Raw genomic sequence first — 26,929 nt, forward strand, 5'->3', positions numbered from 1 at the left:
TCATGTATCTAATCCTGTGTCCTTGGACATAGACACATTGATCTCACGGCCTTTGATCTCGCGGTATATCTACTGGGGTATAGGAAATTATGTCTCCTAATTACAAAAGAGATGGCTAAGACTTACGGACGAAACCTCGCGAGTAATGCAGACAGCAGTTTTGCGCAAACTCTTTCCGAGAACTCAAGCTTTGGATCACCGCGACTCGTGTCCGCCATCCCTGTTATATCAATTGTTATCATCATCAATCATAATTGGGGGGTCAATTCAGGTCCAACAACCACTAAAGCAAACTTAATTCCATCTATTTCAAAAGATCATCTCTTCGGTCGTTAGAACGAGATTCTCTGTGATAAGATATTTATTCACTACCATTATACATTTTAACTGAACAGTTATCAAATATTCCGATTCAACGGGGCTTTTCTTCTTCAGAAAATTCCAAGGTCTATTTCATGAAATATCTAATATCTTAATACGTGTTATTTCTTGATTCTTTATAAAGAAAGATGTTTTTCAAATCTATCAACAAATTGGTCTATTTCATTACATCATTTCATCCGCGTTCACTCATTCCTGGTTGCCGTAAGCCGCTGCAAGATCTTGTTTCATCTTGTATCCAATTGGATATTTTTCCGGCAATGAGAAAATGTGACAATCTCGACTAGTACATTCAACACCTCTTTCATGAAAGTGAGCCCTGACATGCCTTTGGCAATTGGGTCCAACATAGCGCGAGAATCCGCTCCTCTAGCAGAATCTCGGAAATGGCTTCTGGTAACAAGGCAACTTTCCTTGGGCTTACAATGACCGCCAAACGCATCAGTATCTTTGGCAAAGGCACCTAGGGAAGACCAACAGAAGTTTGAGCGGGCTACCAAGACAACGTGAGCGATGTCCTGTTCGTCATTATCCAGATGGAACTGTGTTGGACCCTAGAGCTGAATTTCATTTCTAGATAATAGTATACCTTCCCCATCCTTATAATAACATTATATAAACTAAAACAGATTTTGAAAAATGGTGCAAGGGGATTGGATCAAAAGTGTCTTTGGAAATAGCCCCTTTGCCTTAACATCATGAACACTAGAAGTGTGTGGTATGTAATAAGTTGTATCATTCATGAATTAGACGGGTCTGGACGGAGATGCTAGAGGGTCTACTGTAGGTCTAGAATTGACACTGTGAAAGCAAGTGAACGCAATTGCATGCATTTTTCCTTCAGAAATTTACGGTCCTTTACAATTACGGATGGTTTTAACCGTTAAATTAAATATTAGGCCTTGCCCATGTATATAGAACAGAATGAATGAAGCAAGCTCTCTTCTTGTCATTAATATCCAGAAGCAAGCGTAGCTGCATGCATTTGGGTACTGAACGTTTGAAGGAGAACATAACTTTAGACTGAGTCATCGAATTGAGCCGAAAATTGAACTAACAAGTCGCAGCGCATGAGGTTCGGTCTCATTTGAAAAAGAACGCAATGCGTGGACTATTTCAAAAAGCCAATTATCGACCCCTAACAGCCCTCGTCCATAATTCGCAGTGGTCATGCTTACAAGCGATAACGGTTTCTGAGCACACTCACCTTTTTTTTTTTTTTTTGCAATCCATGCAAGTGGGCGCGTTTCTTGGTGAAAGCCGACAAGGCCCAACTTTGGAGGTGACCACAGTTTTGGGTGCGAGTATGATCGCCTCTCAGCAAGGTGGATTCGGCTTAATGCTCGCCCAGAATCGGCTCAAAAATCCTCAGTAAGGGTTTTGGCCAGCATGTTCGTGAGATATGTTGAGCGTCAATGGGAATGTTGTTCTCCAAAACGTAAATAGGATCCTAAACAAGTGATGGAAATTCAATGTATGGTCGGTCAAATTGAGTGGTCTGTGTGTGTTAGCTGTAGAGGCTAGTAGAGCCCGACCGACCCTCTGAAACTACTTGCCTTCAATCCATGAGAAATGAACGAGCGCTTGTCTCCATAGATTACCTCGGCTTTCTGATAAGCAGGCGTACCCTTGGCTCGGCAACAATCACGTAAAGGCACACGATCTCCCAATTTGGGAGCACTTCCGGCATCGCGCTTCTTCATCTTATTAGCCAATTCACGTGAGATGCTTGGCAGTGTAGTCCTTGTCCGTCTTGGTGAGCTCCTTTGGTGATCACCAGTTGAGAGATGTCCCACTCGGTTGCACAGAAGGTCGGAAATATTCTGTTTGGCGTACTCCATGGCACCCTCTGGGTCCCGATCGATGAGGATCTTCTGCAGGCAATCGTTCATAGTCGAGCCACTAATTGGCAGTTATCTCGTCTGACGGTTTCAATGCCTTTGCAATCCATCTTGTCATATTTGTCGGGTTGCGTGAAGTACAAGCCAGCATAGCGCTTCTTTGTTTATGAGCAAATACGGGAAGTAGACCTTTCGAACTCCAAACTTGATGGGACTGATGAACTTCTGCGAAACGAAGGCTGCCGCTTTCTTCGCCTAAGGCCATGGCATCTTTTACATTATCCACGCCGAATTTGACCATGACCGAATCCGTGTCGCCATAAATAACATCCGCGTCGAACTTGTAGCCATTGGCCATTGTGTACCTACAAAACCGGAATGGGTTATTGCAAGATAGGGGGACATCCCTTACAAAGGAAATGGATCACTCACTTGGCCTCTACCTCGTTTTTAGTTTGTTCAATCATCATACGACCAAAAGCGTGACACTTTGAGAGATCTCAAGGCAAGGTAGCTTTCCGACTTGTGCTCCCGTAAATCCATAAACAGAGTTGGCACTGATTTTAAGCGCCAGTTGTCGACCATCCAATACCTGGAAGTGATGCGAAAAACCATGTTGATCGATTCTTTAGGGGAAGGCAAAGGTTGGAATAACCAACATACCTTTTTACGGAAAGGATCAGTCTCCTTTTCAGGTCAGCCTTGGCCTTCTTTCGAGCTCCGAGGAGTGATTCCAGAATCTCAGGAAGTAAACCTTTGCGAACGGATGACTTGACGAAAAAGTTTCCAGAGGGCGTTTTCACGTATTGCTCTGGCGTGATGTTATATTTGTCGATGGCTCCAGGCTAAAACGAAAGATACGTTCACTTGAGATGAATCAATTCTGACCTTTGAAATACCATTTCGTTACGGCCCAAGGGAGTGCGATATCTAGATATTGGCGAGAGGAATGGTAGATTCTCACGTGTTCTGTTTATTCAATCAAGCAAACACCAAATTTCATCGGATTACTACAATAGCACGTTTCCTCCATTAAAACATTGACTTCCAATGACGGGATTTGAACCCACGCCAAAGCGGGAGAAAATTCCAACCTTCTTCGCGCTGTCTTTTACATAACTTTCTCCATTTGTCGCAAAACCTCAAAATATTCTTAAAATATGCAAACAAACGTGTTCTAATAGACATATTTTGGGTGTTTCTGCCATCGAGATTTAGTAAGTCGAAACTAATTTTTCCGATGAGGAGAGCAAATTTTAAACATGGGTGGTTAAACCTGTTCCGTATTTGATATCACAAACTTGAGTGATACGCACAGCCCTAGCCAAAGTTTTCAGATGCCAAAACTAAAAAGAGACCATCATTCAAGGAACACTCTCGTTCCAAGGAAAATGTCCATCAGTGCAGGAACACTCTTATCTTCATCTTTCATCAACTCCAATCAAAATCAAGGACAAGACCATGGACTAGATTACATGATCCGATGATTCTAGGTCTCATCTTCATGACTGCCCTCCTTCTATTTTCATACCTTGTGGCTCGAAAATGTCTTGGCATTGGGCCGAAGAACCAGGTACGCAAGGCAACCATTTTTGAAAATACGTCTCTTTCAAGTGAGTCATATGTGTCAAGTGGGGGATTTGAAATTTCAGTTGCAATCCGACTATCGAGGAACCGACGTCTATTTCGTGGAATCTGCACCGCCCCTAAAATTTCTATTCATTAGTGAAAAACAAATAAACCATTCCAAACCTGAAAGTAACGTTGTGTAGCACAAATTGTGCGCCATCATAATGGACCGGATACAGAGACGAGAAATCCAAGGTGGCGATCGGTTTGTCGTAATATCCTCGTTTGGGCTCAATCACGGTCGCACCCTCGAAGTTATCGTCCCCTGTTTGACTTTGGTAGGTTGGAGATGAGGACATCCACTTCCATGGTCTTCCGAATCAATTGGGAGATGACCTTTGGAGCAGAAAACGTAATTTTTTCATCAATGTCACCATTGACTGACTGGTAATGGTTGACTTAAAATGGTCGTCTTCCTCACCTTGATTTGCTGACCTCGGGTTTGGAGGTAGGAGAGAGGTACCCCGTGACCCTGGCCATTTCCATGTAGTTATTCACACACATGAGTTTTTCGAGCAATCTCAAGGGTAAATAAGCGTCTTTCAAGCAATAACACCGCCAATCGACGACGGGTTTGGGCATTGCCGTTTTGCAGGTCCGTGATCACGGAATGATGCACATCTCTTTTTGCTCCTAAAGCAGACATGTTTGTTGAAGAAAGGAAACACCTTCACATGGACGTGAATTCTTGAGAGTACCTGAAGGAAGTGATAGGACACCGCATTCAGCGTGTAGCTTCTCAATTTGTAGTCGCGGACCAGAATGAGAAGAAGATCCAGTTGAACTCGGCCGTCGATATTGATGACCTTGTTCTCGCGTCGACCCATTTGCTTACTTTGAAGAATGCTGTCCTTGACCACAGACTTAACATCGATCACTCGTCCCAAGAGGTTGAAATTTCGGACATTCAAATGCTTGGCCCTGGTGAGATCAAATTGAGTTTCTTATGCAATAACGCACACCCATCCGAGTCAAAATCAACGTACCGATTCAGCAAGTATGGAAAATCAAAGTTGTTAATGTTGTAGCCCGTCAAAATATCCGGATCCACTTGACGAACGAAATCCGCCCATCGGTCCAAGAGCTCGGTCTCTGTTTTGCACGAGATCACAACGCTCCCCACGATTTCACCACAGGTGTTAAGTGTAAATACATTCCGAATGAACGGCTCCGGATCTCCCTGAGGAACAGAGGCGTTGCTTATCAGCAGAAAGTCGGGAATTTTTCATTTTTTCATTTTTAAGTTTTTTGTTAAGGTTATTTAAGCCATTTTGAGACACAGTATTGTTCTTTCTTGCACTTTGCAATATCAAAATAACTTATATCAGAGGATTTAGTCCATTACAGATAATACTTGACACGCGATCACTTCTGAAAAACATAAGTCATATTTCTATAACATGATTTCAGGACACGTCAAAATTCAAAACTCAACTTAGGAGCTTTGAACATGAGCATTAGACAATGAGCAATAAGCCTGCAAAATGAATTGGATGCCAATTTTTGCCCGGGAAAACCACCGAAGTACTTCCCTATATCGAATCAAATTGCAACTTGAAACAATTTACTTTTCGTTTTCCTGACTTATCTTGGCTAATATTCACTACCTTAAAAAAGAACTATTTCGACGAAAATCCATTTTTCTGACCCTTTGTTATTATTACGTAGACGTTCATCGGAAAGGAAGACGTATTTGACGTACTTGTCGAATGACCATGGAGCAATCTGGATGACGGGATCTTTTTCCGGCTCGGGGAAAATGCCTTTCGCCCGGCACATTCAATGTCAAAACTCATGATCCGGAATGGAGCCACATCCGACCAATCGCCATCCGGAGCGTGAGAAATGAAGTCATCCCAAGCGATATCCACCTCCATCTGGCAACGGGACATGAATTTCCCGAACAAACCTACATCACATGAAAATGTTCAATGATTCCACTCACTTCTTTACAAAGGCCTCCGAAAAAGGAATATCCAACTCCCCGCGTGGAATTAGCGCTCATCGGGATCAGCTCTTCACCTCCTCAACTTACTTTTCCCATCGCGAATCTTGTATTTGCCCGCCGGGAACTCGATCCAGTTGCACCCCACCACTTTGGTATCGGCCATGAAGCGGATCTCAAAGTCAATGTTGGCCTCGAACGCACTCAAGGGCGAGCTGAGATTGAAGCTCTGGAACTTGACCTCGTTACGGTCCAGAAGCCGCTTAGCCGCCGCGATCATTCGGGGCACGGCCATTGTGATCTTCAAGAACTGGCTCATCTTGTTGCCCTGATAATGAAATCGCACCGCTTTAGTCGAGAATGTCCATGCCGCCCATTTTAAGCATCACTACTCACTTGGAAGCCATAGATGGTGGACTTCATCATGAGCTCAACGTTCAGTACGCAATCTTTGGGCGTATCCTTAGACTTGGAGTCCTCTTGAACGGCCCTGTTCAAAGAAAGCCGGAAGTCGCCCAAGTTGTTCTTGGTGAATCCGGGCGGAGCAAGCACAAAGAAATAGGGATGAAAACCGTGGACGTGAGCGCAGACCGAGTGACCCTAAATATACGGTTCAAAATTCATCGTGTTAACGTGGGATTGGGATTGTGGTCGTGGTAATAGGTAGTAGGACTTGATCTAGGCTAATGACTTTCAAAAGCACGTACACACCTCTTGGGTGACGCCGTACATCCGCATGATAGGAACTTGGCCGCTTTGAGCGCCGGGCATGCCGGGCATCGAATCTGGAAACGAATTAAAGAAATATACTATGAATGTTCAATTACATCTCTGAGTGATAATTAGAATTTTCAGATTAAGATTACAATTCGTGCCGTCTAGGGTACAGGTTTAAAGAAGCTGGTCTTCTAACCGGATTTGAAGGTGTAAACAAAACTTTTAGGGACATTTTTCTCCGATTTGAGCTGAAAATCTACTGTTTCACTTCAATTTGAGTTTTTCAAATAAGCATCAGGTCAATTGCATGGAACTGGGTTTCTTCCAAAAGGAGAGAGTAAAATCAGAAGCCAGAGACGTTTCCTGACTTCTCGTAAACTAAACTGACTTTTTAAACTTAAGGGTTAATACTAATAGATATGAGTAGACCCTCTACAGATATGCCCTCCATGGGAAATATTAGCCATTGTATTGTATTGGGCAAGTCGATTTGATATGGCGACAAATTAGGTAATAGAGTGCATGCCATATTCAACATTGCTATTGCTACAAAAAAAAGTTCTTTCGTGTCCAAATGAATCAGGCTCAGTGGGAAAGCCAATGAATGAGCCATCCATATCTTTTCTCATGCCAGCTGATTGGACGCCTGGCCCAAGTCCGAGAATATCGGCCGTCAGTTTTCAAACGAGGTATGTATCCCACGGGGCTGAAAGCCTGCCTTGGGCATGGCCGGCCACTAAGGGCAAGACGTACGTAGATAGGTCAGTCCATACTAAGTACATAATGGGTGGGCTACTCCGCCCTTCTTATCGTACTAGATGACGTAGGTTTGGGTCGGGGGCGCATAACGTAGCTTCAAGAGAGTTCATTTTCTACATTCAGACGGAACAAACCAGACCCATCAGCCCATCCATCATTCATTAGATATATATGGGCGATGACTGGCCATTCCGAATAAATCAACACTGATATAAACGTTATTCTCCAACAGTTAGTTCACCTACCTAACCTTATACGATATCAATAACCGTTCAAATAACTCTCTAAACCTTTGACCATTGGGCCCTCCATTTCAAACTGAGCCCCGCCGTCTAACGAATCGATGGAGAATATAACGTTGATGGTAGCGACAAACTGGACTCAACTTACGTCCCAAATAATGATCAATCTCGATTTGTTGGAACACCAAGGCCGACTCAGTCCTGGCCCGGACAGCTGGGCGGGCCAGGCGGGTCGGGGCAGGCCTGGGTCACGTCTTCCGTTAGCGCGGGCTCCGACTCCAGGTCCAGTTCCATGGCCAGGTCCGGCTCGGAACCAGCGACCGTCTCATCGTCCTCGGCTGGCCCTTGAGTTTGGGCCGCTTGCCGGGGTAGCCGCCGTCGGCGGCTGGACTTGATATTTGCCTTTGGGCATGATGGTCCAAGGTGGTCCAAGGTGGTCCAAGGTGGTCCAAGGTGGTCCGGGGGGGTGGGTGGTCTCTGGTCGCTGGATTCGCGGCCGGATCAACCCAGATTTGGCGTCCGGCTTGTTTTGAGCGGGAAATCGGTCCGTTGTTGTGATTATTAATTACGGATCACCACAAGGCAGCGTGACGAACGGATAAATGTCACGACCAAGGGCCGGTAAACGTTATTCTCCACCGATTAGTTGGCGGTGCTACTTTTTTTAAATCTTAACCTAACCTCATCAAACCTAATCTAACCTGACCCAACCTAACCTTATACGATATTAATAACCCTTAAAGTCTCTATCTAAACCTTTTAACATTTTGCCCCAATTTAAAAATGAGCACCGCCAACTAATCGGTGGAGAATAACGTTTATCCTAGGGGCCACGGGATCAGAACGATCAGAACCATGAGAACCCAAGAAGGGTGACGACCCTTTCCCGTTTATCACGGGACAATCTGAGGAAACGTGAGGCTCAACAGAAATTGCCATCTTTTTTTGCTATTTCCATCTAGCATATTATGAACAATGAAAGGGCTCAAATTGTACTTGCTCTTAACTACTCGGAGAGTGTTCTTGGTTTTGAATCTTGTTGCATTAGCTACTTTATTCGGACATTTAGGCAAGCTCTGGTACCAGCTACTGATGTGAAGCAAGCACCGACAGGGCAAGTAGTCCGGTGCTTAACTTGCCACAGCAGGAACTTGCCCAAACTTGGGTTTGTACACAGACACTTGCCGGGAAAATGGTGTGGCCAAATTTACGCAAGAAATTCTATATCAGGGCAAATTAAATTAGCTTATACAAGAAAGCAATAATGTGCACCAACAATGACGCTGCAACGTGGCTTTGGTTCAATAACTGGTTTGTTTCTGACAATCTGACTTGAACTATGAACGAAAATTCCTTATTTTGCGGTTTCCTCAGCTAACCGTCAGGGCTCCTTACATTATTAGCGGATCCCTGCTTGGGTTAAGCGTGCCCAAGTTCTAGTACTTGGGCAAGCTTTGCTTGTAAACAAGTAGAACTTGGGTGTCTGTGATGACTTGCTACTTGCCCTTTTCCCATCAGTAGTACAGCAACAAACTTGCCTGCCAATGCCAGTGATGCAAAATTGGCGTTTCAAACTAGCTTGAACGAAGCTGACCTTTCGTCATATAGCAATGCGAAAGAAGGGTCAGCTTTTCAAAAACGTGTTTGAAGCCCCAAAGTTGCATCACTGACATTGGTACCAGCAAACAAACGAACCTGCCACAGCTTGCCTACAGTAAACGTCCCCATTGTTTGCATCTTCTCAATCAAATGGACTGGAGACCTAATTCACTGCCATTGGCAAGCAGGGAAAATCCTTCTTTGGCTTGAGTATGATGCATCAAATTTCCAAAGCATCCACATCTCCACGACCTAAGGCATAGGTTGCTCAAAGGGGGTGTCACTTATAACTATTCCCTAAGATTAAGATGACCCATATCGTACGGTTTTCCTCCATTAAGACCATACTTCTACTAAAGTAATTGTATTTTTTCGCTTCAAGCAGTCCTAACGGGTAACATTTGAAGACTTTGTGTCAAACATTTTTTAATAATGAGCATTGGCATTTAATCCTGCCGCAACTGTTCAAAATATATTGCATCATAATGCTTTGAGGAGTCAAGATTGAGACCCTGGATGTGGAAGTGATTGTTGAGGGTTTGAAACAATGACGCAAAAGTCATGACGGAAAAATAGTATGAACATTGTCAAGCCGGTAAAGTTTACCTTAGGTCGTGGAAATGTGGAGGCTTTGGAAATTTGATGCATCATACTCAAGCCAAAGAAGGATTTTCCCTGCTTGACAATGGCAGTGAATTAGGTCTTCAGTCCATTTGATTGAGAAGATAGCAAATGCAACAAGATTCAAAACCAAGAACACTCTCCGAGTAGTTAAGAGCAAGTACAATTTGAGCCCTTTCATTGTTCATAATATGCTAGATGGAAATAGCAAAAAGATGGCAATTTCTGTTGAGCCTCACGTTTCCTCAGATTGTCCCGTGATAAACGGGAAAGGGTCGTCACCCTTCTTGGGTTCTCATGGTTCTGATCGTTCTGATCCCGTGGCCCCTAGGATAAACGTTATTCTCCACCGATTAGTTGGCGGTGCTCATTTTTAAATTTGGGGCAAAATGTTAAAAGGTTTAGATAGAGACTTTAAGGGTTATTAATATCGTATAAGGTTAGGTTGGGTCAGGTTAGATTAGGTTTGATGAGGTTAGGTTAAGATTTAAAAAAAGTAGCACCGCCAACTAATCGGTGGAGAATAACGTTTACCGGCCCTTGGTCGTGACTTTATCCGTTCGTCACGCTGCCTTGTGGTGATCCGTAATAATAATCACAACAACGGACCGATTTCCCGCTCAAAACAAGCCGGACGCCAAATCTGGGTTGATCCGCGCGCGAATCCAGCGACCAGAGACCACCCACCCCCCCGGACCACCTTGGACCACCTTGGACCACCTTGGACCACCTTGGACCATCATGCCCAAAGGCAAATATCAAGTCCAGCCGCCGACGGCGGCTACCCCGGGCAAGCGGCCCAAACTCAAGGGCCAGCCCGAGGACGATGAGACGGTCGCTGGTTCCGAGCCGGACCTGGCCATGGAACTGGACCTGGAGTCGGAGCCCGCGCTAACGGAAGACGTGACCCAGGCCTGGCCCCGACCCGCCTGGCCCGCCCAGCTGTCCGGGGCCAGGACTGAGTCGGCCTTGGTGTTCCAACAAATCGAGATTGATCATTATTTGGGACGTAAGTTGAGTCCAGTTTGTCGCTACCATCAACGTTATATTCTCCATCGATTCGTTAGACGGCGGGGCTCAGTTTGAAATGGAGGGCCCAATGGTCAAAGGTTTAGAGAGTTATTTGAACGGTTATTGATATCGTATAAGGTTAGGTAGGTGAACTAACTGTTGGAGAATAACGTTTATATCAGTGTTGATTTATTCGGGAATGGCCAGTCATCGCCCATATATATCTAATGAATGATGGATGGGCTGATGGGTCTGGTTTGTTCCGTCTGAATGTAGAAAATGAACTCTCTTGAAGCTACGTTATGCGCCCCCGACCCAAACCTACGTCATCTAGTACGATAAGAAGGGCGGAGTAGCCCACCCATTATGTACGTAGTATGGACTGACCTATCTACGTACGTCTTGCCCTTAGTGGCCGGCCATGCCCAAGGCAGGCTTTCAGCCCCGTGGGATACATACCTCGTTTGAAAACTGACGGCCGATATTCTCGGACTTGGGCCAGGCGTCCAATCAGCTGGCATGAGAAAAGATATGGATGGCTCATTCATTGGCTTTCCCACTGAGCCTGATTCATTTGGACACGAAAGAACTTTTTTTTTGTAGCAATAGCAATGTTGAATATGGCATGCACTCTATTACCTAATTTGTCGCCATATCAAATCGACTTGCCCAATACAATACAATGGCTAATATTTCCCATGGAGGGCATATCTGTAGAGGGTCTACTCATATCTATAGTATTAACCCTTAAGTTTAAAAAGTCAGTTTAGTTTACGAGAAGTCAGGAAACGTCTCTGGCTTCTGATTTTACTCTCTCCTTTTGGAAGAAACCCAGTTCCATGCAATTGACCTGATGCTTATTTGAAAAACTCAAATTGAAGTGAAACAGTAGATTTTCAGCTCAAATCGGAGAAAAATGTCCCTAAAAGTTTTGTTTACACCTTCAAATCCGGTTAGAAGACCAGCTTCTTAAACCTGTACCCTAGACGGCACGAATTGTAATCTTAATCTGAAAATTCTAATTATCACTCAGAGATGTAATTGAACATTCATAGTATTTTCTTTAATTCGTTTCCAGATTCGATGCCCGGCATGCCCGGCGCTCAAAGCGGCCAAGTTCCTATCATGCGGATGTACGGCGTCACCCAAGAGGTGTGTACGTGCTTTTGAAAGTCATTAGCCTAGATCAAGTCCTACTACCTATTACCACGACCACAATCCCAATCCCACGTTAACACGATGAATTTTGAACCGTATATTTAGGGTCACTCGGTCTGCGCTCACGTCCACGGTTTTCATCCCTATTTCTTTGTGCTTGCTCCGCCCGGATTCACCAAGAACAACTTGGGCGACTTCCGGCTTTCTTTGAACAGGGCCGTTCAAGAGGACTCCAAGTCTAAGGATACGCCCAAAGATTGCGTACTGAACGTTGAGCTCATGATGAAGTCCACCATCTATGGCTTCCAAGTGAGTAGTGATGCTTAAAATGGGCGGCATGGACATTCTCGACTAAAGCGGTGCGATTTCATTATCAGGGCAACAAGATGAGCCAGTTCTTGAAGATCACAATGGCCGTGCCCCGAATGATCGCGGCGGCTAAGCGGCTTCTGGACCGTAACGAGGTCAAGTTCCAGAGCTTCAATCTCAGCTCGCCCTTGAGTGCGTTCGAGGCCAACATTGACTTTGAGATCCGCTTCATGGCCGATACCAAAGTGGTGGGGTGCAACTGGATCGAGTTCCCGGCGGGCAAATACAAGATTCGCGATGGGAAAAGTAAGTTGAGGAGGTGAAGAGCTGATCCCGATGAGCGCTAATTCCACGCGGGGAGTTGGATATTCCTTTTTCGGAGGCCTTTGTAAAGAAGTGAGTGGAATCATTGAACATTTTCATGTGATGTAGGTTTGTTCGGGAAATTCATGTCCCGTTGCCAGATGGAGGTGGATATCGCTTGGGATGACTTCATTTCTCACGCTCCGGATGGCGATTGGTCGGATGTGGCTCCATTCCGGATCATGAGTTTTGACATTGAATGTGCCGGGCGGAAAGGCATTTTCCCCGAGCCGGAAAAAGATCCCGTCATCCAGATTGCCTCCATGGTCATTCGACAAGTACGTCAAATACGTCTTCCTTTCCGATGAACGTCTACGTAATAATAACAAAGGGTCAGAAAAATGGATTTTCGTCGAAATAGTTCTTTTTTAAGGTAGTGAATATTAGCCAAGATAAGTCAGGAAAACGGAAAAGTAAATTGTTTCAAGTTGCAATTTGATTCGATATAGGGAAGTACTTCGGTGGTTTTCCCGGGCAAAAATTGGCATCCAATTCATTTTGCAGGCTTATTGCTCATTGTCTAATGCTCATGTTCAAAGCTCCTAAGTTGAGTTTTGAATTTTGACGTGTCCTGAAATCATGTTATAGAAATATGACTTATGTTTTTCAGAAGTGATCGCGTGTCAAGTATTATCTGTAATGGACTAAATCCTCTGATATAAGTTATTTTGATATTGCAAAGTGCAAGAAAGAACAATACTGTGTCTCAAAATGGCTTAAATAACCTTAACAAAAAACTTAAAAAATGAAAAAATGAAAAAATTCCCGACTTTCTGCTGATAAGCAACGCTCTGTTCCTCAGGGAGATCCGGAGCCGTTCATTCGGAATGTATTTACACTTAACACCTGTGGTGAAATCGTGGGGAGCGTTGTGATCTCGTGCAAAACAGAGACCGAGCTCTTGGACCGATGGGCGGATTTCGTTCGTCAAGTGGATCCGGATATTTTGACGGGCTACAACATTAACAACTTTGATTTTCCATACTTGCTGAATCGGTACGTTGATTTTGACTCGGATGGGTGTGCGTTATTGCAATAAGAAACTCAATTTGATCTCACCAGGGCCAAGCATTTGAATGTCCGAAATTTCAACCTCTTGGGACGAGTGATCGATGTTAAGTCTGTGGTCAAGGACAGCATTCTTCAAAGTAAGCAAATGGGTCGACGCGAGAACAAGGTCATCAATATCGACGGCCGAGTTCAACTGGATCTTCTTCTCATTCTGGTCCGCGACTACAAATTGAGAAGCTACACGCTGAATGCGGTGTCCTATCACTTCCTTCAGGTACTCTCAAGAATTCACGTCCATGTGAAGGTGTTTCCTTTCTTCAACAAACATGTCTGCTTTAGGAGCAAAAAGAGGATGTGCATCATTCCGTGATCACGGACCTGCAAAACGGCAATGCCCAAACCCGTCGTCGATTGGCGGTGTATTGCTTGAAAGACGCTTATTTACCCTTGAGATTGCTCGAAAAACTCATGTGTGTGATTAACTACATGGAAATGGCCAGGGTCACGGGTGTACCTCTCTCCTACCTCCAAACCCGAGGTCAGCAAATCAAGGTGAGGAAGACGACCATTTTAAGTCAACCATTACCAGTCAGTCAATGGTGACATTGATGAAAAAATTACGTTTTCTGCTCCAAAGGTCATCTCCCAATTGATTCGGAAGACCATGGAAGTGGATGTCCTCATCCCAACCTACCAAAGTCAACAAGGGGACGATAACTTCGAGGGTGCGACCGTGATTGAGCCCAAACGAGGATATTACGACAAACCGATCGCCACCTTGGATTTCTCGTCTCTGTATCCGTCCATTATGATGGCGCACAATTTGTGCTACACAACGTTACTTCAGGTTGGAATGGTTTATTTGTTTTTCACTAATGAATAGAAATTTTGGAGGGCGGTGCAGATTCCACGAAATAGACGTCGGTTCCTCGATAGTCGGATTGCAACTGAAATTTCAAATCCACACTTGACACATATGACTCACTTGAAAGAGACGTTATTTGCGAAAATGGTTGCTTTGCGTACCTGGTTCTTCGGCCCAATGCCAAGACATTTTCGAGCCACAAGGTATGAAAATAGAAGGAGGGCAGTCATGAAGATGAGACCTAGAATCATCGGCATCATGTAATCTGGTCCATGGTCTTGTCCTTGATTTTGATTGGAGTTGATGAAAGATGAAGATAAGAGTGTTCCTGCACTGATGGACATTTTCCTTGGAACGAGAGTGTTCCTTGAATGATGGTCTCTTTTTAGTTTTGGCATCTGAAAACTTTGGCTAGGGCTGTGCGTATCACTCAAGTTTGTGATATCAAATACGGAACAGGTTTTAACCACCCATGTTTAAAATTTGCTCTCCTCATCGGAAAAATTAGTTTCGACTTACTAAATCTCGATGGCAGAAACACCCAAAATATGTCTTAGAACACGTTTGTTTGCATATTTTAAGAATATTTTGAGTTTTGCGACAAATGGAGAAAGTTATGTAAAAGACAGCGCGAAGAAGGTTGGAATTTTCTCCCGCTTTGGCGTGGGTTCAAATCCCGTCATTGGAAGTCAATGTTTTAATGGAGGAAACGTGGTATTGTAGTAATCCGATGAAATTGGTGTTTGCTTGATTGAATAAACAGAACACGTGAGAATCTACCATTCCTCTCGCCAAATATCTAGATATCGCACTCCCTTGGGCCGTAACGAAATGGTATTCAAAGGTCAGAATTGATTCATCTCAAGTGAACGTATCTTTCGTTTTAGCCTGGAGCCATCGACAAATATAACATCACGCCAGAGCAATACGTGAAAACGCCCTCTGGAAACTTTTTCGTCAAGTCATCCGTTCGCAAAGGTTTACTTCCTGAGATTCTGGAATCACTCCTCGGAGCTCGAAAGAAGGCCAAGGCTGACCTGAAAAAGGAGACTGATCCTTTCCGTAAAAAGGTATGTTGGTTATTCCAACCTTTGCCTTCCCCTAAAGATCGATCAACATGGTTTTTCGCATCACTTCCAGGTATTGGATGGTCGACAACTGGCGCTTAAAATCAGTGCCAACTCTGTTTATGGATTTACGGGAGCACAAGTCGGAAAGCTACCTTGCCTTGAGATCTCTCAAAGTGTCACGGCTTTTGGTCGTATGATGATTGAACAAACTAAAAACGAGGTAGAGGCCAAGTGAGTGATCCATTTCCTTTGTAAGGGATGTCCCCCTATCTTGCAATAACCCATTCCGGTTTTGTAGGTACACAATGGCCAATGGCTACAAGTTCGACGCGGATGTTATTTATGGCGACACGGATTCGGTCATGGTCAAATTCGGCGTGGATAATGTAAAAGATGCCATGGCCTTAGGCGAAGAAGCGGCAGCCTTCGTTTCGCAGAAGTTCATCAGTCCCATCAAGTTGGAGTTCGAAAAGGTCTACTTCCCGTATTTGCTCATAAACAAGAAGCGCTATGCTGGCTTGTACTTCACGCAACCCGACAAATATGACAAGATGGATTGCAAAGGCATTGAAACCGTCAGACGAGATAACTGCCAATTAGTGGCTCGACTCATGAACGATTGCCTGCAGAAGATCCTCATCGATCGGGACCCAGAGGGAGCCATGGAGTACGCCAAACAGAATATTTCCGACCTTCTGTGCAACCGAGTGGACATCTCTCAACTGGTGATCACCAAGGAGCTCACCAAGACGGACAAGGACTACACTGCCAAGCAAGCTCACGTGGAATTGGCTAATAAGATGAAGAAGCGCGATGCCGGAAGTGCTCCCAAATTGGGAGATCGTGTGCCTTACGTGATTGTTGCCGGAGCCAAGGGTACGCCTGCTTATCAGAAAGCCGAGGTAATCTATGGAGACAAGCCGCTCGTTCATTTCTCATGGGATTGAAGGCAGTAGTTTCAGAGGGTCGGTCGGGCCTCTACTAGCCTCTACAGCTAACACACCACAGACCACTCAATCTGACCGACCATACATTGAATTTCCATCACTTGTTTAGGATCCTATTTACGTTTTGGAGAACAACATTCCCATTGACGCTCAACATTATCTCACGAACATGCTGGCCAAACCCTTACTGAGGATTTTTGAGCCGATTCTGGGCGAGCATAAAGCCGAATCCACCTTGCTGAGAGGCGATCATACTCGCACCAAAACTGTGGTCACCTCCAAAGTTGGGGCCTTGTCGGCTTTCACCAAGAAACGCGCCACTTGCATTGGATGCAAGGTGAGTGATGCTCAGAACCGTTATCGCTTGTAAGCCATGAACCACTGGAATTATGGACGAGGCTGTTAGGGTCGATAATTGGCTTTTTGAAATGAAGTCCACGCATTGCGTTCTTTTTCAAATGAGACCGACCTCATGCCGCTGCGACTTGTTAGTTCAATTTTCGGCTCAATCCGATGACTCAGTCTAAAGTTATGTCTCCTCAACGTTCAGTACCCAAAATGCATGAGCTAGCTTGCTTCTGGTTATTAATGACAAGAAGAGAGCTGCTTCATTCATTCTTGTTCTATATACATGGGCAAGGGCATAATTTTAATGTTAACGGTAAAACCATCCGTAATTGTAAAGACCGTAAATTTGAAGGAAAATGCATGCAATGCGTTCACTCGCTTTCACAGTGTCAATTCTAGACCTACAGTAGACCCTCTAGCATCTCCGTCCATACCGTCAATTCAATGAATGAATACAACTGATTACAAACACACACTCTAGTGGTTCATGATGAGGCAAAGGGCTATTTCCAAAGGACACTTTTGACCAATCCTCCTTGCACCATGTTTTCAAATCTGTTGTTAGTTTATATAATGTTATATAAGGATGGGGAAGGTTACTATTATCTTGAAATGAAATTCAGCTCTAGGTCCAACACAGTTCCATCTGATAATGACGAACAGACATCGCTCACGTTGTCTTGCTAGCCCCTCAATTCTGTTGGTCTTCCTAGGTGCCTTTGGCCAAAGATACTGATGCCGTTTGCGGTCATTGTAAGCCCAAGGAAAGTGCCTTGTACCAGAAGCACATTTCCGAGATGTCTGCTTTAGAGGAGCGATTCTCGCGCTTGTGGACCCAATGCCAAAGGTGTCAGGGCTCACTTCATGAAGAGGTGTTGTGTACTAGTCGAGATTGTCCAATTTTCTACATGCGGAAAAAAATCCAAATTGATTTGACAGATAAGGACAAGATCTTGCAGCGCTTCGGCAACCCTGAATGGTGAACGCGAATGAAATGAATGTAATGAATGACATTTGTTGATAGTTTTGAAAAACATCTTTTTTAATAAAGAATCAAAGAAATACACACGTATTGATATTAGATATTTCATGAAATAGACTTGGAATTCTGAAGAGAAAGAGCCCCGTTGAATCGGATATTTGATAACTGTTCAGTAAAATAGTAATAATGGTGGTAGAATAATATTCTTATCACAGAGAATCTCGTTCTAACGACCGAAGAGATGATCTTTTGAATGGATGGAATTAGTTTGCTTTAGTGGTTGTTGGACCTGAATGATAATTATGATTGATGATGATAACAATGATGATAACAGGGATGGGACACGAGTCGGGTGATCAAAGCTTGAGTTCTCGGAAGAGTTTGCGGCAAAACTGTGTCTGCATACTCGGAGGTTCGTCGTAAGTCTTAGCCATCTCTTTGTATTTAGGAGACAATTTCCTATAGGCCCGTAGATATTCGCGGTCAAAGGCCGTGAGATCAATGTTGTCTTGTCCCAAGGACACAAGGATTAGATACATGATCTCTCGGTAAACAGAGCGAGGCGTGTTGGGAATTGAAGGCGTTGCTGGAGGTGATCCTTTGGTCGGGGTTGATGGGCAGATCTTGGCGCTGTCATTTTTCCGCCGTTCCAGCATGGTTTTTAGAGGCTGCAATTTACCAAAATAATGTTTTGTTTTATGAAAATTCGATCTCATCATCTCAAACGATCACTTCGTGCAACCTCTTGAATTGAGTTCTCAGTGCCACCATTATTCAGGGGGCACTTAAAGGTCAGAAGTCTGGAGATTCAGACACCACATTTACGAGCACCAGAATTGAACGGGACGGTTAAAGCGGAGCTAATTTAAGCATAAGTGATGTTAATAAAATAGTATCGAAATTCTTGACTATAACAGAGTCCTCACACATTCAAATATAAAATATAATGTGAGCCCTACCCACGGGCTGGAGTATGAAACGGTTTTGCAATAAAATTGACCCTGGCCATGAATTTCACATAAAACATATATTACATAGTATAACATTTAGACAAACGTGAATTATCATGGTACAAATATTAAACAGATCTGAGTTCTAGACAATATCCGATGAATAATCAACTCGTCACCTACAAGTCCGTTGCTTTGCTTGGTGTCTGGATCTCAAAAAGCATAGGTAAAAAACGTCACTAAAAATCTGCCCCAAACGGAGATGCCGAGGGAGCTAACATCATTCTAGTTCTCAACCAAAACGGTTCTACTACGCACCCTCAATGTCAAACTAAAAGCACCAAATATTAATGTGGCTGGCTCTAACTAAGACCAATCACAATACAATCCGCGTGAAACGAAAGATCTATGTGTGTTCAAAACCAACTCGTGTCTCTGGTGACTTTACTATTATGTAAGTAAATGCTGGCTTACCTGGAGAAGATCGTTTTCTTGGACCCCGTGGATCACGTGATCCATGATTCCTTTGTATGAGGGATGCTGGTCTTCGACTTTGATCTGCCGAATTGGTCCCATTTTGTCCCCTTCAGCGTCTTTCACTTGCCACAGCGTGTACAAATGGGGACGGGTCGGAGAGTGGAACCGTTTGTTGTCCCACCGACACAAGATCTGAACATTCTTATGATCAGCACCCGCCCAAGAGTCGTCAATCACGCCCTCGAGACCTTCAGCGAGTCTTTGGGCGGCACTAAGACAAAGTCCCGGTAAGTGTGACTTGACGCCAATGCGCTCAAAGTACCAGATTAGATTCCAGAAAATGATAGGATTGGTTTGGACTATCTTGGGATCAAGGAGGCAAGCGTCACCTTCGGTTTCCAGGAGGTGCTCGAGTCTCTTGCGAAGCACCAACGGCGATAAATACTGCACCGGACTCGGATGGGTCAACGAGGGCGTGACATCTTGGGCAATGGATCCATTTTCAAGAGGGTGGGAGTTGGGCCGAGATTGCTCCTTGGGTCGAAATCGATAGTCCACAATCTGGGTGTACAACCATGGGACGAACATCTGTTTACAAAAGGCACATTGGGTGGTGAGATTCGAGTCCTCGGCTGTCCAACCAGACATGATCTCCTCGTCGTATAAAACCCCCCGACATGAAGTGCACTCCGAACAAGAGGTCATCTGGACCTCCATGGCCATTGGACAGGCCAACTGTTTGGGCATGATCATGTACAGATTCTCAAACGGTTCCGTGATATCCGATGCCTTGAGCTTTGGACGAGGAGCTCCCGAATGGTGATCCGTGCCCCAGAATTGTTCCCAAAGTTGGCCTGTGAGGGAGCTCCACGTCTCGGATTGGTCATTCATTGGAATCTGGTTTTGGTCCACGGTTGAAGGTCGTCGAGAGTCCGTCGAACACGTGCTTCCAGCGTCCTCGTCCCGTTTCCGTTCAGGAGTGGCTAGGTATTGATAGGACGAGGCCGGGCTCAAACCCGCGGTTCCTGCGGGACTCCCAGGGGTGTTGGTGACGGATTCGCGAATCTCCTCGACCCGTTTAGAGACGTTGTTGTAGACGGACTTGACACTCACGAAGCTTTGGTTTAAAGCGTCTTGAGCTTTCTTCTGGGTGGCCGTGCCCGGGCTGAGGTATGAAGAAAAATAAGATCCACCCTTCTTGAGCGAGTTCAACCGGTTAGTCATCAATCCACCGCTTTTGGTGAGATTACGGAAGGACGAGAATGACGGGGTTAGTGAGGAGCTGGAGCTCGAATCAGTCTGATCGAGGGGGAGGGTGGCTGAGCGTGCCAATCGATCCTCGGCAAAAGGGGAACCTGAATGAAACGAAAACAGATACCGTGTAATTATGCAATGAGTAGAAATTTGGAAAACGACTGCAATGTGCGTACTAGTATCATAAAGCTTTTAGAGAGCGGATGCATAAGTCTTTTAACAACATTTCATCGCTAGTTTGGTCACATCAAAATGTTGAAATCATCACTGCTAAATCCGCTTTAACATAATCTCTAGTCAAGAAGGTCAAGCTAAAGAGATCCTGATTAACGCCCGTAAAGTCGTATAAGCAGTTTCTTAAATATGTCACTTGTTCAAACGAATCCTACCTAGAATGTTATCTCTGGGTTTTGTGTTGAGATGGGCCTCGACCGATTGGCTCGCCGAGTGAGGTAAGGAATTGGTTTTAGATTCCATTGGGTCCTCTGGCGGACAAGGGGAGACTTGACCCGATATCGCACCCAAAGGATCACTTTCCGTCACAGGCGAGGGCACGAGTTTCGAGCGAAGACTCCCTGAGCTGGGGTTCCGTATCAGAGGCTTGGGCATGCTATTCGAGTCCATCATTTCATCCAGTTTAGCCATGTCCACACTCAATCCTAGCTCATTTTGATGGCCACTTTCGCTCTTGAACAGGGATCGATTGACCCGCTTAGAGCCCCCCTCACTCCCACCGCTCGAAGGTGTGTCAGGCAAATCGAGACTCTTGGTTTGATTTTGTTGGAACAGATTGGCATGCTTTCCTCGGATATTCGTGTAGCTCGTTACATTCTTGCGTGTCGTTCGATTTTGTTCCAGCAACTTGGGCTTTTCCACGGGCAAATTGTGACCTAGCACACGCTTCGTTTCCGGTTTTGAGGGCGTTTCATGAGGACTGTTGATACTCGTCACTCCCAAGGCAATGTTTTCCTCGGGAAAGGATAGCCGTTGGCTCACTTGACCTGCCTCTTCTTCCGTGTTGGCCTGGTTGGGTGTGGAATCATTTTCATCGTCCGGAGTCGAGGTTTGAAGGCCAGAGGTCTTTTCAGCGCTTTCATCCTCCTCTTTATCAGGGTTACCGGGTGATCGAACAATACTACTCAATCTCTTCCGGAAGTCCTCTTCGTCATCGTCCTCGAGCTCAGCTCCTTCTTGACCATTCTCACGGCCTTTGATCACGATCTCAATCTCCTTGTCTTCATCCAAGTCATCTTGATTCGATTCATTCCCATCATTGACATGCTCTGGAACCTCGGTCATGGGTTCAATGCCCAAGTTGCGATCCAGGGTTTTGATCCCGGAGTCTTGAGAAAGCTCCGAAGAGCATTGGGACACATTATCCTGCTCATCGAGTCCTTGAGCTTTCTGTCCAACTTGGGAATTCACCTTGGTCGAGGACACTGATTTGAGCCTGGACTGGGGTAGGAAATTGCCCTCTTTGGCCACCACTTTCAGAATGGTGATGGCCATGATAAGATTCCGCAGTTTCCCCCACAGAATGACCCCACGACTAGCCTCACCCTCCGGCCATTTTGACTCCAGAACAGCCCGATTGTAGTAACCGTAGGTCACGGCATTGGGATGAAGGTGGATGGCCTTCATTTCAAAGAGCACTTTCACGGCCAAGATGGGTTGGTCGTACTCATGGCACAATTGCATCATCACTCGGTAACATATCTCATCGGCGGGATGAAGACGTAGGCGTTTCATACGTTGCAACAAGGTCAGTCCACTGCGTAGAGTCAAAGGTTGGGCCTTGTTGGCCAGCATGTAACTAGGCAAGTGGATAAACCAGAGCGAGTAACTGGTGTTGATTAGACACTTGGACCACAAGAAAGGATTTCTATCGTTGTCTCGTGCTATCTTCTGCATCTTTTGGGCTGATCGGATCTCTTGGCGGGTTCGCTTGGCCATACTTGCACTCGCCGGAGTTTGAGAACCCTTGAAAGCTTCATCTATTTCCCCATCGGGATCAGAGAGATCCCTTTCCGGAAAGAGATCCGGGTTCAGCGTGAACGTGTCGTATTTGAATTCGGTGTTCTCCGGAAAGTCCTTGGAACAATCCGGGGGGAGGATGAACAAAGTTCGATCACTCTCCAAATCCTCATATTCCAGAAAGTCGGGAACGCCCCCACTTTCCGTTCTCTCCATGCATTCGTCGAAGAAGGCCAGACACGTGTTCGTCTCGGACACGAAGGATCGTTCCTCGATGAACTTGGTGAACATCTGGGTCTTGGTGAGCATGGTGTAAAACCTTTGAAAGTTCCGGTCCCTTGATCGGAGAAAGCCCTTTTGATCGAACAGATTATCTGCATCCGTGGCGCCCACTTTGGGTGCACTGGTGATGGGTAGGAGGAAATGGCGATACCCGCTCAAGACAGACACCATAAAGTGGAGAAAGGCCTCGCGGATCTTCATGTCCAATTTCATAGCTCGTTTTTTGAACCTAAACTCAGAGTCCACCGATTCGTCTCGAGTGGCCTCCATCTGCAAGGAACTGTCGTCTTGTTGTTGGCACTCCATTTCCAACTTTTCCAAACGATTTCGCAATTGCCGAGAGGCCTTCTTGGGCAAGGTCTTGATGGTGAGACCCTGTTTTTCTTGGCACACTGTCACCATCTTTGAGTCAAGATCCACGGCATTCACATCCGAGGGTTGGTCGTACAAATCGAAGAATCCGGAATCGAACCCCATCACAAAGGGTAATGGCGCCGAGAGGTAGTCTGACATGCCAATGGGGCACAAGGGAATGTAGGGACACTGCCAATAGAACGGGAATATGATTTGAATGACGGCCTCGGCCACCGAGGTCAGCACATCCGGGCGATGACTATGGATCAAGATTTTTTGCTCAGTCAGAGCCAGAAGCAACACCAATAAACAATTGTCCACCCCCAGGGTCTGCAGGAAGTTCCGAAACGAGGCTCCACTTCGTGGCAAAGGCAGCTCTTCGGGTTGGAATAATGCGATTTGATCGAGTGCCGAGAGTTGGATTAGTATCCTGGGTCGGGAGGGTGACGGAAAAGGCACGTCATACAAGAAGTGAGAGATGAACCGCTCCAATGGGACGTCCTTGGATCCAAAAACCTGGGTTTTGTACAAAAAGAACAAGAACTTCTCGAAGGCATCAAAGAAAGGCCATCGGGACAACAGACACACACACTTGTTCGAGACGATCTTGCAGCCGGGGGGCGTCCTATCCGTCTTCGGAAACAAAGCTTTCTGTTGCTCATCAGACAACGGGCGCTTCTGCTCATCGAATTTCTCATAGAAGGTGATGGCCGATCCGTACACTCGACTTCGGTCGTGGAGAGTGAGCACGAAAGAGGAGCACACACTCGAGGAGTGCAAGTTCTGGGGCCAGCACTCCAAATTAGCGCCCATGGGCAAACAGAAGAAGGCCACAGAGTCCTCGACGTTGTAGGCCACATTGTTTTTCAGCGGGAATCTCGAGAGCAGGTCCGGTTTGTAAGAGATCAGATTTGGGCGGTTCATGGATTTTTTTAAACACAAGTACACATCCGATCCAACCAGACCCTGCAATGAACAAAAAGTAGTTTTCAATTTCAATTGATTTCTAATGCGTTAGAGTGACAGGTTGCAGAGGGACCTACGTATAGCAAATGCATTAACGAATACCTTTAGGACGGAATCGTTGTCTCCTTAGAAATAACATGCAATGATGAATCTCACTTATGACTTTCTGATATAAAAGTCCGAGAAGCTTTTCCAATTTGAATCAATTCAAACGAGGCATCAAGACCCCGAGATATTTTACTTGAAGTGATCTGACTGCGCTGCCTCCCTTTTGCAGAGCATTGCTGGCAAAGGTTTCTTTACAATTTCTTTAAAAACGATTTTCGTGTCTAGATTAACTTTCTTTTCACTTTTGCACTTAAACTCCTAGATGTCAAAGAGTGACACCCAAAACAAACAATAATCAATCTGGCGAGAAGGGTTATCCAATTGGAGAAGCAATACCTCCCCAGCTTGAAATTTCAATTCAGGTCTTTTGAGCCCAATACCAAATCGGAGCTCGATGAAGGCGTTTCCATGTCTGGATTTACTAAAAAATGACACTCATATGAACGCTATTCAGCTACCCGTTCTCTTACCCGGTTCAAGGACTTGTTAATCTTCACGAAAGAGTGCGGTGGCGTCTCGCCTTTCGATGTCACGATCACACACACATCCATGACCACCAATTGATTGCATGGAAACTTCTCGGGGGATCGTCGATAGGTCAGAAAAGTGGCCGGTTTCAAGGCATTGTTCACGTTCGCGGAATGTGGAGTGGGAGTAAATTCGACCAACTAGGAAGAGAAAACCATTATCAACCGCTTTTTTTTAGGGATTAGGCGTCATTTATGGTAATTACTTGCGAATCCGGCATGAGCCGATCAGTGTCTTCATATAGCACACCCAGATCCAGTAAGGGCTCTCGATCGCGACCTCGACGATAACACAAAAGGACCTCGGGCGAGCGAAAGGATCCAAAATTCAGGTTAGCCTTCAACCCACTGGGCGTGGCCTCTACCAACTGGAACTCATCGGGTGTGGTCTCGCCTAAGCTCGGGATGATCACCTGAAACAAGGAAAACCAAACTATCACATGACACCCTGGCATTCAGGAAAACCCCTGGTCTCACCGTGATATCGGTGATGGGATCCTGGTGAGCGCTCTGCTTGAGATTGACTTCGAGCGAACAATCGTCGAGTAGTTGGAGTGGCTGGTCATCTCGGGGTAGCCCAGCGATGACCAAGTAATCCGCCACTCGCGGCACCTCTTCCATGGTTGCGGCACGGGTGGTACGGGCTTCACGCTTCGTCCATGGCCTTTACTGGGCCGTAGGCATCATCAGTCTATCAAGAGAGAAGATGCAGTTTGGGTGTGGGATTGGCATTGGTTTGGGATTCAGAAGATTCATGAGCTGATTGAGATGGTGCAAGTAAACACATGGATGTGTACTTAAGCGGCAAACTTGACGTCATTGTTTTGGACGTAATTTGAAAATGTTAAGCTCATCCAAGTTCAAGTAAGCCCACGGTTTTTTTTCCCTGAGTTCTAGGATTGGATTGCACTTCCAACGCATTCATGATGACTTAGTCTAGGGGTCTGTCCAGTTCTCTTAAATGGCCCCATAAAATGTAGGCATAAATAGAGAGACTAATCGGCGAATCAAACACTCAATATGCCGGACAGATTGATGGCCGGCCACGGGTCGGACTTTCCGTCTGGTCGGTTGTCGGTAAATGGCACTGGCATAATAACTTTCTGTGGGATTTTATGTTTGACCCTTTGGATGACATGGCCAACCAGTCCGATTCAACACTATAGTCAATAAGAGATAACGAGTTCAGAGCTCAGGTGAATGACCGGTCTACGTGTTCTGGTCCCTCAAGATGGATCAGAAATAAATGCTTTCGGCGCCATGCCAAAGGTCGGCCGACGTTCAACCTGCGCAGTCATGTATGTAAAACATGCGCTGGTTGGGCGACAGAGCCATGTCTTCCCACATATGCGCCGGATAATCAGGCTCCAAACCAGAGAAACAGAGCTGGACCCTGGTTCTGGCTCTTCAATGTGACCCCTAGGATTTGACCTCGTCCCTGGCTCAACCTGCGGACCCATCTACCACTACCCCAACTAACGGTAACGGCTCAACGACTGTTGAATGCAAAGCCCATTCTGGGTAATTAAGCCGCTCTATTGAATCTGGTGCATGTCTGCATGCATACACGGACAAGGAACGTCCTAAAGCCTCCTCAATCTGCAGGAAGGAACGTTATACCCCACCCATGAGTTGATGGCCCAACGTTTTCGAAATCATCACTAAGCTAATCTGAAACGATCATAAATACCATTTCCATGCAATCTCAACCCAACATCCATTTACGTGGAGTAAAAGTGCGGCCGACCGTGGGGGAGGCCCTTCACGGGATCAATCTCCAGCGAGCGAGCGAGCACCTAGCCCCACTAGCGCCCCTGTGGACCTTCCTTCCCCCAGGTGCCTCGTCCGAGGCTGGATCAATCCTAATCCGAGGGGTCTCGTCGGGCCAGGCCCTAGGCCCAGGGGCTCCGTTGGTAGCCCAAATCCATTCGGGACCAGTTGGGTGCCGGTTCGGGCGGACTCAAGAGAGGGGTGGCTTACCCGATGGGCGTGGCACTAGGCCAACGGATTGACGGGCAGAGGACGATGAGGATGGGGCGGATAGTGAGTGATGGAGTGAGTGGGCTTAGAGGTCCGGGCAGGGTTTGTTTTGGCTGTCGTTTTCGTGGTGATGAGTAACTCAGGACCAGGGCTGCCAATTCGGAGAGGCAAAAAAGGACGAGAAAAGCGCCAGGTTTTTAACCGGGGCTGTGGAAACAAGCATACACTCTGTCTGGTCTTATTGGCTATTGAGCCAGGT

The 26,929-nt window shown here is 45.7% G+C and overlaps 2 protein-coding genes, 1 long non-coding RNA gene and 1 pseudogene across 4 annotated transcripts; 1 reads left to right on the forward strand and 3 right to left on the reverse strand.

Moving 5' to 3' along the window:
- LOC131886815 (DNA polymerase delta catalytic subunit-like) lies at positions 1-10,474 on the reverse strand (annotated as a pseudogene).
- Positions 10,316-17,882, forward strand: LOC131883433 (DNA polymerase delta catalytic subunit-like). Of its 2 annotated transcripts, XM_059231014.1 has the most exons (15): positions 10,629-10,646; positions 10,691-10,743; positions 11,824-11,897; positions 12,009-12,212; positions 12,281-12,518; positions 12,645-12,853; positions 13,378-13,571; positions 13,638-13,860; positions 13,926-14,138; positions 14,224-14,433; positions 15,339-15,521; positions 15,592-15,752; positions 15,820-16,423; positions 16,578-16,805; positions 17,530-17,882. In XM_059231014.1, the coding sequence occupies exons 3-15, from the start codon at positions 11,829-11,831 to the stop codon at positions 17,797-17,799; spliced, it is 3,006 nt and encodes a 1,001-aa protein (XP_059086997.1). In that variant the 5' UTR covers positions 10,629-10,646; positions 10,691-10,743; positions 11,824-11,828; the 3' UTR covers positions 17,800-17,882. The 2 variants fall into 2 exon arrangements, with proteins under 2 accessions (XP_059086923.1, XP_059086997.1); XM_059230940.1 differs by having other exon boundaries at positions 10,316-10,743.
- LOC131883589 (uncharacterized) lies at positions 14,429-15,381 on the reverse strand. Its single transcript, XR_009373625.1, has 2 exons — positions 14,613-15,381; positions 14,429-14,533 (listed from the first exon to the last, which is right to left on the reverse strand). It is a non-coding gene; the product is annotated as an uncharacterized LOC131883589 (long non-coding RNA).
- Positions 17,838-26,828, reverse strand: LOC131883346 (DENN domain-containing protein Crag-like). The gene is made up of 7 exons (XM_059230834.1): positions 26,671-26,828; positions 25,168-25,381; positions 24,897-25,103; positions 24,634-24,831; positions 20,869-24,055; positions 19,223-20,580; positions 17,838-18,466 (listed from the first exon to the last, which is right to left on the reverse strand). Exons 2-7 carry the CDS (start codon positions 25,309-25,311, stop codon positions 18,155-18,157), a joined length of 5,406 nt encoding a protein of 1,801 aa, XP_059086817.1. The 5' UTR covers positions 25,312-25,381; positions 26,671-26,828; the 3' UTR covers positions 17,838-18,154.
- Between the last annotated feature and the right edge of the window lie 101 nt (positions 26,829-26,929).

This window comes from Tigriopus californicus, chromosome 1, assembly GCF_007210705.1.
Source record: "Tigriopus californicus strain San Diego chromosome 1, Tcal_SD_v2.1, whole genome shotgun sequence".
Classification (NCBI taxonomy): domain Eukaryota; kingdom Metazoa; phylum Arthropoda; class Copepoda; order Harpacticoida; family Harpacticidae; genus Tigriopus; species Tigriopus californicus.